At 36.2% G+C, this 14,686-nt stretch overlaps 1 protein-coding gene and 1 long non-coding RNA gene across 2 annotated transcripts in view; one reads left to right on the forward strand and one right to left on the reverse strand.

The window, feature by feature from the left end:
• cerk (ceramide kinase) overlaps positions 1–14,686 on the forward strand; it is a 92,594-nt gene that overhangs the window by 47,423 nt on the left and 30,485 nt on the right. The window contains exons 6-9 of the mRNA XM_062064591.1: positions 3,698–3,843; positions 9,504–9,578; positions 13,674–13,826; positions 14,119–14,224. Coding sequence (XP_061920575.1) covers positions 3,698–3,843; positions 9,504–9,578; positions 13,674–13,826; positions 14,119–14,224 — 480 coding nt within the window. The remainder of the gene's footprint in view (positions 1–3,697; positions 3,844–9,503; positions 9,579–13,673; positions 13,827–14,118; positions 14,225–14,686) is intronic.
• The window catches only part of LOC133661416 (uncharacterized), a 115,838-nt gene continuing 104,534 nt past the window's right edge, over positions 3,383–14,686 (reverse strand). The window contains exon 5 of the long non-coding RNA XR_009827939.1: positions 3,383–3,849. This is a non-coding gene — a long non-coding RNA (uncharacterized LOC133661416). The remainder of the gene's footprint in view (positions 3,850–14,686) is intronic.

Genomic DNA, 14,686 nt, shown 5'->3' on the forward strand with positions numbered 1-14,686 from the left:
AAATGTTATATTATGCCATAGTTTAACATTTGCTTTTAAATTCTGCAAACATTGTTTAGTTTCAGAAGTACTTATGCGAGATATTACCATTTTTTGCCACATAAATGTTATATCATGCCATAGTTTAACATCTGCTTTTTAATTCTGCAAACATTTTTAGTTTGTATAGTATTTATGTATGCAAGATATTAACTTTTTTCCACATATTTGTTATATTTTGCCATATCATTTGTTTTTTAATTCTGCCAACATTTTGTGTAGTTTCTCGAGTATTTATTCATGCAAGATAATACAATTTTTGCCACATAAATGTTATATTATGCCATAGTTTAACATTTGCTTTTAAATTCTGCAAACATTGTTTAGTTTCAGAAGTACTTATGCAAGATATTACCATTTTTTGCCACATAAATGTTATATCATGCCATAGTTTAACATCTGCTTTTTAATTCTGCAAACATTTTTAGTTTGTATAGTATTTATGTATGCAAGATATTAACTTTTTTCCACATATTTGTTATATTTTGCCATATATCATTTGTTTTTTAATTCTGCCAACATTTTGTGTAGTTTGTCGAGTATTTATTCATGCAAGATAATACAATTTTTGCCACATAAATGTTATATTATGCCATAGTTTAACATTTGCTTTTAAATTCTGCAAACATTGTTTAGTTTCAGAAGTACTTATGCAAGATATTACCATTTTTTGCCACATAAATGTTATATCATGCCATAGTTTAACATCTGCTTTTTAATTCTGCAAACATTTTTAGTTTGTATAGTATTTATGTATGCAAGATATTAACTTTTTTCCACATATTTGTTATATTTTACCATATATCATTTGTTTTTTAATTCTGCCAACATTTTGTGTAGTTTCTCGAGTATTTATTCATGCAAGATAATACAATTTTTGCCACATAAATGTTATATTATGCCATAGTTTAACATTTGCTTTTAAATTCTGCAAACATTGTTTAGTTTCAGAAGTACTTATGCAAGATATTACCATTTTTTGCCACATAAATGTTATATCATGCCATAGTTTAACATCTGCTTTTTAATTCTGCAAACATTTTTAGTTTGTATAGTATTTATGTATGCAAGATATTAACTTTTTTCCACATATTTGTTATATTTTGCCATATATCATTTGTTTTTTAATTCTGCCAACATTTTGTGTAGTTTGTCGAGTATTTATTCATGCAAGATAATACAATTTTTGCCACATAAATGTTATATTATGCCATAGTTTAACATTTGCTTTTAAATTCTGCAAACATTGTTTAGTTTCAGAAGTACTTATGCAAGATATTACCATTTTTTGCCACATAAATGTTATATCATGCCATAGTTTAACATCTGCTTTTTAATTCTGCAAACATTTTTAGTTTGTATAGTATTTATGTATGCAAGATATTAACTTTTTTCCACATATTTGTTATATTTTGCCATATATCATTTGTTTTTTAATTCTGCCAACATTTTGTGTAGTTTGTCGAGTATTTATTCATGCAAGATAATACAATTTTTGCCACATAAATGTTATATTATGCCATAGTTTAACATTTGCTTTTAAATTCTGCAAACATTGTTTAGTTTCAGAAGTACTTATGCAAGATATTACCATTTTTTGCCACATAAATGTTATATCATGCCATAGTTTAACATCTGCTTTTTAATTCTGCAAACATTTTTAGTTTGTATAGTATTTATGTATGCAAGATATTAACTTTTTTCCACATATTTGTTATATTTTGCCATACATCATTTGTTTTTTAATTCTGCCAACATTTTGTGTAGTTTCTTGAGTATTTATTCATGCAAGATAATACAATTTTTGCCACATAAATGTTATATTATGCCATAGTTTAACATTTGCTTTTAAATTCTGCAAACATTGTTTAGTTTCAGAAGTACTTATGCAAGATATTACCATTTTTTGCCACATAAATGTTATATCATGCCATAGTTTAACATCTGCTTTTTAATTCTGCAAACATTTTTAGTTTGTATAGTATTTATGTATGCAAGATATTAACTTTTTTCCACATATTTGTTATATTTTGCCATACATCATTTGTTTTTTAATTCTGCCAACATTTTGTGTAGTTTCTCGAGTATTTATTCATGCAAGATAATACAATTTTTGCCACATAAATGTTATATTATGCCATAGTTTAACATTTGCTTTTAAATTCTGCAAACATTGTTTAGTTTCAGAAGTACTTATGCAAGATATTACCATTTTTTGCCACATAAATGTTATACCATGCCATAGTTTAACATCTGCTTTTTAATTCTGCAAACATTTTTAGTTTGTATAGTATTTATGTATGCAAGATATTAACTTTTTTCCACATATTTGTTATATTTTGCCATATATCATTTGTTTTTTAATCCTGCAAACATTTTGTTTAGTTTCTAGAGTATTTATTTATGCAAGATATTACCCTTTTTTGCCACATAAACGTTATATTATGCCATGGTTTAACATTTGTTTTTAAATTCTGAAAACATTTTGTTTAGTTTCTAGAGTATTTATTCATGCAAGATATTACCCTTTTTTGCCACATATTTGTTATATTTTGCCATATTTTGTCATTTGGTTTTTAATTCTGCCAACATTTTTAGTTTCTGAAGTATTTATGCAAGATATTACCCTTTTTTGCCACATAAATGTCATATTTTGCCACAGTTTAATATTTGCTTTTAAATTCTGCAAACATGTTGTTTAGTTTCGGAAGTATTTATGCAAGATATTACCCTTTTTGTTACATAAATGTTATATTTTGCCATAATTTAACATTTGCTTTTAAATCCTGCAAACATTTTAAGTTTCTAGAGTATTTATTGATGCAATACATTACCCTCTTTTGTCACATATTTGTTATATTTTGCCATATTTTTCTTAAAAGGTTTTTGAGTAAATTAAAATGTGTATGATATTTTATTAAATAAATTCAATTAAAATTGTTCAGCTTTCTATTGATTATCAGCAATTATGTTTTTATTAAAATCCTTTCTATTGCAGCTTAAGTTCTAATCATATAGTATGTTGTGACAAACTTAAATAGATATAAAGTAAATAAGAAATATTACACAATGAAAGATACAAATCTAAATCAAAAAGGTACTGAAATACACAAATGCATAAATATATTCCATACGTATGGTAACGCAAATTTAATTAAATTCATTCCTATTTAATTTTTGTTTGTTTGTTTATTTTATACTTTATTCTTGTTTTTACATACATTTTCATCACTTACCCATGATTTTTTTTTTTTTTTTTGCAAGTTAATGTTGTAATCATAAAGTATGGAATATTTTTGTGACAAAATGTAATACCTATAAAGTCAATAAAAATGTGTATACATCCAAATAGATTAAAAAAAAAAAATGCATAAATATATTCTGTATGTATTGCAATTGTTAACAAAAATCAATAAATAAATTCCCATTTTATAAAAAATGTGTTACTATTTTCATATATTTGTTCTTTTTTAACTTTACATTTATTTCACCCCTCCAAAAAAAATCATAAGATATCTGAAAAAAAAATCATAATTTAATTTCACTTCAGAATTTGTGCGAAACAATTTCAGAAATGACAGAATAGGATACAACTTGCTACCAAATGAGTGATTATGTAAAAAGTACATGATGTTGTCATTACTGTGTGTTGTCCTAGCGTGGTATGCGTGGGTGGAGATGGGACGTTCAGTGAGATTCTGCACGGGCTGGTCGCCAGGACCCAAATGGACCATGGTGTAGACCCAAACCAGCCCACTGCCAATTTGGTGCCGTGTTCCCTCCGCATTGGCATCATCCCTGCAGGTAGGACTACAGACATACAGGAAGTATGGCGTCATGTTCACATATGTTTCTTCTCACATTTGACTCAATATGGTGTTGTCCCTCACGTGACTACAAGGCGCCATGTTTGCTACCAACTTTAAAACCCAGTTGGCCATACACTCTATATACTCGACTCTGGGCTACAGTGTGCTGCCGAGTCAGGAAGTAGTCTTTGCCATTAAGCTGAATCTAGTCTTTTGTTGTGCCTTAAAAACAAGTTTATACCAAGGGTATCCAAACTGTTTCCACCAAGGGCCGCATACTGAAAAGTCTAAACATGCATGACATGTTTTTTTATTTTGGTAAAAAAAAAAAAAAAAAATGCGACAGACAGACAATACGTATTTCACAATAAAACTTGGTGTTAGCTCTGTTTTATAGGTGGCAAAGCGTACGATTATTAGTTATTGGTAGCAAAATGTCAGTTTTTTCCTAATACTTTTAATTCTTTTTGCTCTTTTTTTCATACATTTTACTGTTTTTTTTGTTTTTATTTATTTCGTTGGGCCAACAAAACTCGAGCTGCGGGCCGCACTTTGTATACCGCTGGTTTCTACTGTAAGTACTGTACTTATTACACACCAACTGTTTGACCGACCTCTCATTACCAAATTTGGAGGTGTTGAAATCGCCATGTAAAATGGCCAGTGGCCTAGTGGTTAGAGTGTCCCCCTTAGATCGGTAGGTCGGGAGTGCAAACTCCGGCCGAGTCATACCAATGACTATAAAAATGGGACCCATTACCTCCCTGCTTGGCACTCAGCATCAAGGGTTGGAATTGGGGGTTAAATCCCCAAAAATTATTCCCGGGCGCGGCCACCGCTGCTGCTCACTGCTCCCCTCACCTCCCAGGGGGTGATCAAGGGTGATGGGTCAAATGCAGAGAATAATTTCGCCACACCTAGTGTGTGTGTGACAATCATTGGTACTTTAACTTTTTTTAAGTAGCACGTCCATAGCAAATCCCATGTAAATTAGCATTCAGCTAACCCTTACCGCAGGGGTCACCAACGCGGTGCCCGCGGGCACCAGGTATCCCGTAAGGACCAGATGAGTAGCCCGCTGGCCTGTTCTAAAAAGAGCTCAAATAGCAGCACTTACCAGTGAGCTGCCTCTATTTTTTAAATTGTATTTATTTACTAGCAAGCTGGTCTCGCTTTGCTCGACATTTTTAATTCTAAGAGAGACAAAACTGAAATAGAATTTGAAAATCCAAGAAAATATTTTAAAGACTTGGTCTTCACTTGTTTAAATAAATTCATTATTTTTTTTACTTTGCTTCTTATAACTTTCAGAAAGACAATTTTAGAGAAAAAAATACAACCTTAAAAATGATTTTAGGATTTTTAAACACGTATACCTTTTTACCTTTTAAATTCCTTCCTCTTATTTCCTGACAATTTAAATCAATGTTCAAGTAAATTTTTTTTTTATTATTGTAAAGAATAATAAATACATTTTAATTTAATTCTTCATTTTAGCTTCTGTTTTTTCGACGAAGAATATTTGTGAAATATTTCTTCAAACTTATCATGATTAAAATGCAAAAAAAATATTCTGGCAAATCTAGAAAATCTGTAGAATCAAATTTAAATCTTATTTCAAAGTCTTTAGAATTTCTTTTAAAAAATTTTGTTCTGGAAAATCTAGAAGAAATAACGATTTGTCTTTGTTAGAAATATAGCTTGGTCCAATTTGTTATATATTCTAACAAAGTGCAGATTGGATTTTAACCTATTTAAAATATGTCATCAAAATTCTAAAATTAATCTTAATCAGGAAAAATTACTAATGATGTTCCATAAATTATTTTTTTAATTTTTTCAAAAAGAGTCGAATGAGCTAGTTTTTCTCTTCTTTTTTTCGGTTGAATTTTGAATTTTAAAGAGTCGAAATTGAAGATAAACTATGTTTCAAAATTTAATTGTCATTTGTTTTGTGTTTTCTCCTCTTTTAAACCGTTCAATTAAGTGTCAATATCATTAATTATTAATAATAACATAAAGTTAAAGGTAAATTGAGCAAATTGGCTATTTCTGGCAATTTATTTAAGTGTGTATCAAACTGGTAGCCCTTCGCATTAATCAGTACCCAAGAAGTAGCTCTTGGTTTCAAAAAGGTTGGTGACCACTGCCTTACCGTATGTTTGAGTGTTTCCTATCGAGCATCCTTGCTTTGTTGGCATGAAAAATGGTAACATTAACTGGAGGCAGTGCGACTGAGAGCTCTGATGCCCGTTGTAGTACCCATACTCACTGGCACTCATTGAAGGCGGACACTCCTTTTTCCCTCTCCTGCTTGCTTCTTTGTTTTCTATCATTTTTTGTACTCTTTTTGTAATATTAATAGCTACCTGTGAATGCATGCGTTGCTGAGTTACGAAAGAGGGTTTCTATGGCGACACAGCAGGTGGTCAATTACTCCCAGTTTCATAAGTGGGATCAAGCTGGTGGAGGTACATGTGACGATTTAGCACCCGGTTGAGAGGTGAGGCGTTCTCATTCGAAGTCACTAAGTGCTCCTTTAAAGAGCGTGGAAGGACATCAAAGCGCGGCGACGTCGCTTCACGTGCGACTCCTTCAGGCCAGAAGAGACGACGGCGTCTGCGGCAAATGGAAAATGTCTGAGTGTGATAATGAAGCCGCAAAGGCCAAGATAAGTGATGACCAAGATGAGCGGGAGTGCTGATGGGCTGTCACACTCGTGTGAGCAAAGTGTGCCGCGTTCCATTCGCCTGTCCTCTCGCGCCATCTTTTATCGCCGGCTTCACTCCAACACTTGGGGATGATCAAAAGGGCGGAAGATAGGTCTGAATTCAAGAAAGAGCGATAGGCCCTTCTGATCGCCTGATCAAATATTTAATGTCCGATTTGACAGAGGAGGACTATCTCCTCCTGGCTTTGGGCTGGAGAGAGACCACAGCGGCACACTGCTGGGTGACTGAAACGTGTCATCATCAGCACTTCCACTCTAAATGTCTTAGACTTAGACTTCCTTTTTACTGTCATTCAAATTTGAACTTTACAGTACAGATAAGAACGAAATTGCGTTGCATTAGCTCGTGGTAGTGCAGGATAAAAGAGCAATAAGGTGCAGATATAAATAAATAGATTACTGTGCAGATCAATTTATTGCACTTTTGCATTTCCATCCACGTTTATGGATGTATGTTATATTGTCTTTATATTCCAGCGAGTTAATCCATTTTTGGGGGGGAATTGAGGGGATTATTATGATGCGTTCAAGAGTCTTATGGCCTGAGGGAAGAAGCTGTTACAGAACCTGGAGGTTCTGCTACGGAGGCTGCGGAACCTCTTTCTAGAGTCCAGGGGCCGTACTTATCAAGCTTCTTAGAACTACTCCTAAGAAGTCTGCTAAGAGTTGACTTAAGAGTAAATAAATTTTTCGCTGAAAGCTGCACTTAAAAGTTAGTTATCAAGCGTCTTACTCACACTTTCAGCGAAGTGTAGGACTGAATCTTAAGTGTCACACTCAGAGCTGAATTACGACATTACTATGTGCCGTAAACGGAATTTTAGGTGACGTCATTTCTGTGTCCATAGAAATGACCAATCACGGAAGGGAATCCGTTGTCTAAGAATAAAGAAATATCTTGGAAATATTTAAGTGGACAATGGGAGTGTATATTTTGACAATAAACTACAAAATAATACAAAACAAACTAGTCCCCGCCGGCACTCACGCTACCGCTCCCTCTCTTCTATCGCCCACACACTCACTGACGTCACTCACCTCACGGCCACACACATACGCTACTGTCCTAACATTTTCTTTCCAATTCATTAATTAGGCAACTAATTTGAAACTGGTGTGGGTGGCTCTATATATACTAGCCCACTGCAGACACATGCAGAAATCAACATGGAATCGAAAAGTATTAAATCTGTGACAAAAATAATACCCGCTCTGTCTAAACGATACCGTTTGATCAGCTGCTCGTCATCAAACAAATCCAGAACATCGTTCCGCTCCCTGAATGTTCGCGCACGTCTCTCTCGCCTCAGTGCCATCCCCTGCTGGCAACTCCTAACCACTTAAGACACCTCTGAAGGTCTCTTAAATATCGTGGAGAGTAGGAGTGATTCTTAGACTTAAGAACGTTGATAAAAAGCTTTTATTCTTAAGTTTGAGAGTAGGACTAAATTTCGCAAATTCTCAGGGCTTAAGTGTAAAATGGCTTGAAGCTTGAAAAGTACGGCCCCAGGTGTGAAAACAGTCCTTGGTGGGGGTGGGAGGAGTCTCTACAGATTTTCTGAGCCCTGGTCAGGCAGAGGCTTTTTGCGATCGCCTGGATAGGAGGAAGAGGAGTCCTGATGATCTTTTCCGCCGTCCTCACCACTCTCTGGAGAGACTTGCAGTCTGAGGCACTGCAGGCTCCAGTCCAGACAGAGATGCTGTTGGTAGGGTTGGGTATCGAGTATCGAGTGGAACCGGAACTAACTTTCCGATTCTCCCGGAATCGTTCAAAAGTTTAAATTTCCATTCCTAGTTTCGATACCCAGTCCGCCGACCGGAAGAAGAAGCCGCTGAACACCAACGAAGAAGCGCCCACCGCCGGAAGTGTTAGCATAGCCGAGCCTATGTAGCCGAGCGAGTCAGTCAAGCATGGATAGCGGGTGTCGGCGGTCGAAAGTGTGGCTTTATTTTACTAAAAAAAATGAAATATCGGCGAAATGTAACACGTGCGACAGGACCGTTTCGTGCTTAGGAGGGTGCACGTCGAACATGATGAAGCACCTCCGAGTCCATGGAGTACAAATAAATGCGTGTCCCGTCTTCGACGCGCTGCGCCGACCGTCCTCCTCTGCCTTCTCCTCCGACGCCCAGCCTGGCACCTCGGTGACTGCACTGCAGTCCGAATCCGGTAAGTAAAACAATATATATGCAATAAATAATGAGTTTTGCGCCAACGTTGAGGCAGCTAACAAATTAGCCCCCGTATTTTTTCATAGACAATTTACAACCTGCTAGCCAGGCTCCGCGATGTGCTCAGCGTACTCCGTTCACCGTAGTGGCAATGGGGAAGATGTCGGGCCCACAGACGGAAGAGTGCCACAGAAAGGTCACTGCACACATAGTCAAAAGACTGCATCCCTTGAGTTAAGCAATAACGTTAGAGCTAAGCTAATTGATACTGGGCTAAACAGTAACAGCAACATTACATGTTTATGTTTGCAGGGATATGGTGAAAACTCTCAACCCAAAATACATACCACCTTCCAGGGACTACCTGTCAAACACATTGATCCTGGCATGGTACAAGAAGAATCGGAATCGAAACAAAGAATCGGAATCGGAATCGTTCGAATTCAAACGATACCCAACCCTAGCTGTTGGTCAGCAGGCTCTCTATAGTGCCTCTGTAGAATGTGGTGAGAATGTGGGGAGGGAGCTGTGCTCTTTTCGTCCAACGCAAAAAGTGCATGCGCTGCTGAGCTCTTTTTACAAGAGCTCCGGTGTGTAGGGACCACGTCATATTGTCAGTTATCTGCACCCCCCAGGAACGTGGTGCTGCTTACGATCTCCACTGCTGTGCCGTTGATGAAGAGTGGCGCATGCAAAGACAAAAGACGCTTCCCCCGATGTCTGACGATGTGTTTCTTGTGTGTCATCAACAGGCTCCACTGATTGCACCTGCTTTGCCACGGTGGGAACCAACGACGCGGTTACGTCCGCCTTGCACATCATTATAGGTGGGTGTGGCACAGGACATTGATACGTTGATTATACGTACATGTCCTATGAAACTGACTTTGAAACAACATGGCAAAATAGTTGTATTTGTTGTTGTCCAACAATACAGCAATGTAAACAAAAACTATGTCCAGCTACAATGGCTACCCAGCCCCCACAATGCATTGCAACATGACGTGCCCTTTCGAGCCCCATTTGTAGGGATGATACTCGAAACCGGTTTTCTCGGTTGTTCGATAAGAAAAGAACAGAGTCCTCTGACTCGAATCCCTTTTTGAGAACCGGTACCCGTTATCGAGACCACTATAGTAAAGAAAAGAGTTGGTTCTTTATTCGAATCCCTCGGAACGAATCCCGTCCCAACCAGAAATGCTCCTTGTGACATCACAAGAAATCAGTCTCGTAGCTCAGTCATTAGGCTCAGATAGCGAAAGCAGGAAAACAATGGACGGGAAAAAGCGCTCCAAGGTGTAATAAAGTTCAAAACAAAAGGTATAATCCAATGAATAACTTTATTGAGAGATTTTAGCAGGGTAAAACACATGACGAACACTTTTACCACCAACCGGAAACATAGCAACCAGGCTAGCAACGCACCTCCTTTACGGCAGCTGTCGCAACGTTCTTAAAACAACCGCAGCACGTACATATATATACAACACATCTCCCTTTTTTAACTTTTGTTTTTCTTTCCTTGTAAACAAAACAAAATCACACTGTATATGTGTTGTTTGTGTAATTATAAATAATGCAGACGAGGCGTGTTGGCTGAGTTCTTGACGTTTACTTTCACAGCGTGGCAACATGCAACACTTTTCGGGCTACCGCGCATGCTCGTAACTCCCGTTGCATGCTGGGTAGTGTAGTTGTTATATTCTCTAGCTCATAACATTTTTCCCCCATTAAGAAAAAATGTTAACTCAATAAAGTGTATTTCTTTTTTTAGCTTTAACTTTTCATTTTTTAGCATTGTAACCACATTTGCAAACAACTTTTCTCTTCATAGAATTTTCTTTCAATAAAGAAATAAAGTGCAAAAATGTCAAAGCATCATAACAAACAGTTAGAGCTGTATTATTTTCAGTTTTGTGCCCAAGGGACTGATTTTATTTAACACTATATTATTATTTATACACCTATAGTGATCACAGAGACAGGTTGTTTTTGTGTTACTGTATATATTTGTTTTTCTGAAAAAATCCCACTTAATATACTTTGGGTAACAACAGTCAATATTTATTTATTTAATTTTATTTTTTTAGGGGGGTAACAGTCAATATTTATTTATTTATTAGATTTTATTTTTTTCTTATATAATAAAAGTGAGCTTTTGTTAAACCAAATATTGTGTTTTTTTCCCATATACAACAACCTATCTGGACTTGATAAGAGAATCGATAAGGAATCGGTTCGATAAGAGGATTCGATAATAGACTCGAACTCGATAATTCCTTATCAAACATCATCCCTACCCATTTGTGGGAGTTATTCTGTTATTGACCATAATCCTTGACGGGAACATCCCTGCAAACAATAAGTAAGAATAAAATGTATATAAAAAGTATCAATAAAACTAGAATAAAAATTAAGTAATGTTAAAAATTGTTGAGTACAAAAATGTACGGAACCTACAGTACCTGGTGTGTGTTTACCAGGGGTGTGAATTTTTGGGCCACCTAACAATTGCATCCTATTCATAATTGATTCAACACGATTCTTGATTTTTGATTCTAACCGATTCTCGCAATGTATTAATTCATGTAATAATTATATTGAAACTTTTTCAAATCAGGTTATAAATTAGAAGATCTCCTTCTGCTTGCATGGAGATGGTCTAAAACTGGGGTGTCAAACTCATTTTAGATTGGGGGCCGCATGGAAGAAAATCTATTCCCACGTGGGCCAGACGGGTAAAATCACGGCATAATAACTTAAAAATACAACTACGACAACTTTAGATTTTTTTCTGTTTTACTTCGACCCAAAATAGAACAAGCGCATTATGAAAATGTACATATCCCAAATAATCCTCTTGACAAAACACTTCAAGTTAGTTGAACATTTTGAGAGAGAAAAAATGGTACAGCTGCAAAAAACAGCATGAAGAACACAACGAACTTAGACTTAATCTCGGTGTATTTACAAAGCAGTTATACTTTAAGTCACAGCTCTTCTATGCTTGAACAAGAAACATCATGATGCATAAATAAGAACGCTTCAATGTGTCAAATACCTCATTTGTCATTTCCACTGTTCACTTTCTTTACATTTGCATAGAAGACAATCATTTTCACAGATGAAGGTGCAGTGTCTCATGCAGCATTTTTACCAATTGGTTATTTTACTCCTGATTCTTTTGCATTGGGTCGAGGGGGAGGAGGCACAGCCCCGCTTTACCGTGGACCTCTTGCTTGGTATAAACCAGGGGTGTCCAAAGTGGGGCCATTTGTGGCCCGCAGCTAATTGTTTAGCGGCCCGCCACACATTCTAGGAATGCCATTGCAAAAATCAAAAAAACATTAAAAAAGTGGAATGAGGTAAAAAAGACAAAAAAATCAATAAGAATTAATTATTGACATCTTCAAGGCTCCAATTACTTCAAATATTTCACATTAAAATGTTTTATGTGGAAAAATATTGCATATATTGTGTGGTTGCCATATAAAAACATCCAAGTTTTCTTTGACAAAAGAGCATAAAACAAACAAAATAATAGTTCAAACGTAAAATCGACAGATATATCTGAAGTTGATCTCGTAACGTAAGTGTTGAAAGTAAAACAAATAATAATACAAATGTATCACTTTATGAGTGGGGTTCCTTTTGGATCCCAAAGATATTTAGTGGGATTTTATTTATCTTTTCACTGTGATTAATCAAAAATAATAATGAAAATAAAATCAATGGTGTCATGCATTATTGATCTTTTCAGGGCTCCAATTACTTCACATCAAACATTGCTTTCTGAATGTTTTGGGCGGTGGGGGAAATACTGCATATTTCAGTTTTACTATAAAAAACAAAGTTGTCTTTGACAGAAAAGGCATATATAATAATAGGCAATAATAATTTGACTTGTTTTTAACATTTTAATGACTGAGACACTTTACGGGCCCCAGGATCCCTAATCGTTAAAAAAAAAAAAAATCTATATATTTGGTTATGGTTTGAAAATGAAAAATATCAAAATGGCCCCTGCATGCTTTAATTTTTCCGTGTGCGGCCCTCATTGGAAAAAGTTTGGACACCCCTGGTATAAACCATTTGCTTGCCTCACAGAATTACTATTGCCACATCCAGTGGACACATTTAGAACAGCAGTTTCTGTAATTTAAAAATCCAGCTCAATTTCACACTTAGCAAACTCATCTCGCGGGCCGGATTGAACCTGTTTGCGGGCCGTGCGTTTGACATCCCTGTGCGAAAAGCAACATTTTTTCAAATTTATTCTCATAAAAAAATCTTAATGATACAAACTTAAATCGATTTTTTGAAATGTACAAATGGATTTAGAATCGGGATGAACAAGAATCCCGTTTCGGGTTTGACTACATTTTTTTGTGCACCTGTTGTGTTCACGCTTGAACGACTTTACATATCTGATCAATGAACCAGAAAAGTACATCCAAGTCCTGCTTTGTTTCCTTTCACTGACCGAGTCATACCAAGGACTATAAAAATGGCACCCATTACCTCCCTGCTTGGCGCTCAGCATCAAGGGTTGGAATTGGGGATTAAATCACCAAAATGATTCCCGAGCGCGGCCACCGCTGCTGCTCACTGCTCCCCTCACCTCCCAGGGGGTGAACAAGGGGATGGGTCAAATGCAGAGGTTAATTTCACCACAACTAGTGTGTGTGTGACAATCATTGGTACTTTTTATAATTTTCTAGTCCAGTCCCCAGTCATGCAGTCTGGGAAATTGCCACGCTCTATACACATGTTCATCAAATAAAAAAACCAAAAACTAACTGCAAATCGGTAGATAGCCCTTCAAAAGACATGATTCGGTCGTGAAAGTCCCATCTATCAGCCGCACCACATACTGTAAAAATGTGACATTTCAGCAATAATGAATAATGTGTTTTTACCAGGCGACTCTCAGCCCATGGACGTGTGTTCCGTCTACCACGGCGACACGTTCCTCAGATACTCCGTGACGCTGCTTGGCTATGGTTTCTATGGCGACATCCTGTCTGACAGCGAGCAGAAGCGATGGCTGGGTCCTGCGAGATATAACCTGTCAGGTACGATTCCACCTGGTATTTGGACGCCTTGGCGCAGACTAAAAAAGTGTTTGTATACGTAGTGCAAGTTTGGGCTTTCATTTGCATTCCGAGTAGCATCCTGGTAAGGGCTGATAAGTAAGTGGTCCAGAGCTGCTTCCAGACATACTAAGTGCTATTATCATTTAGCTGGTACCAGAAAAACGACAGCACAATTAGACTCTTTTAAACATTTACTCCAGATGATCTGTTCTGGACAAAAGAACAAAGACAACATTGGCAGCGATTCTCAAGCTCTGTGTTTTCATTTCAGGAGTAAAGACTTTCCTGACTCACAACTATTATGAAGGCACGGTCTCGTTCGTCCCGGCAGAGGATGATATGGGGAGCCCCAGGGACAAGGAGCCGTGTCGGTCCGGGTAAATAAAGCCGTCAGAAAAGATTGAGTATCAAATGTCATTCTAGACTCCAAAGACTTCTAATTTAGCATACAATGGAGGCTTTTTTGCCAAGACAAAACAATATATAAAAGTCCCAACACTGAATTGCTCAATTAAAATACTAAATAATTTATTCAATTGTTTATTAATGACCTGATAACAATTTCCATCAGCAAATTAGTTGTCTTATGCCCGATCAAAATTTTGTTTTTATGTTTGATGGCATTTCTATAATTTTCAGAATTTTTTTTCATGGTGCTGGAGAGGGTATTTTAGCCAAAATTTTATAAATACAAGAGTCAATAAATGTCAAAATTAATCTAAACATGAAGCAATTATTTACACATTAAAATAATGTATTTAAATTGTGCATTAATTCAATAGCACATAAAGAGATATTGTGGAAAATTGAAACCTTTTTAATATTTTTTATTTATTTCG

The sequence above is a fragment of the Entelurus aequoreus genome, linkage group LG12, assembly GCF_033978785.1.
Source record: "Entelurus aequoreus isolate RoL-2023_Sb linkage group LG12, RoL_Eaeq_v1.1, whole genome shotgun sequence".
NCBI lineage: Eukaryota > Metazoa > Chordata > Actinopteri > Syngnathiformes > Syngnathidae > Entelurus > Entelurus aequoreus.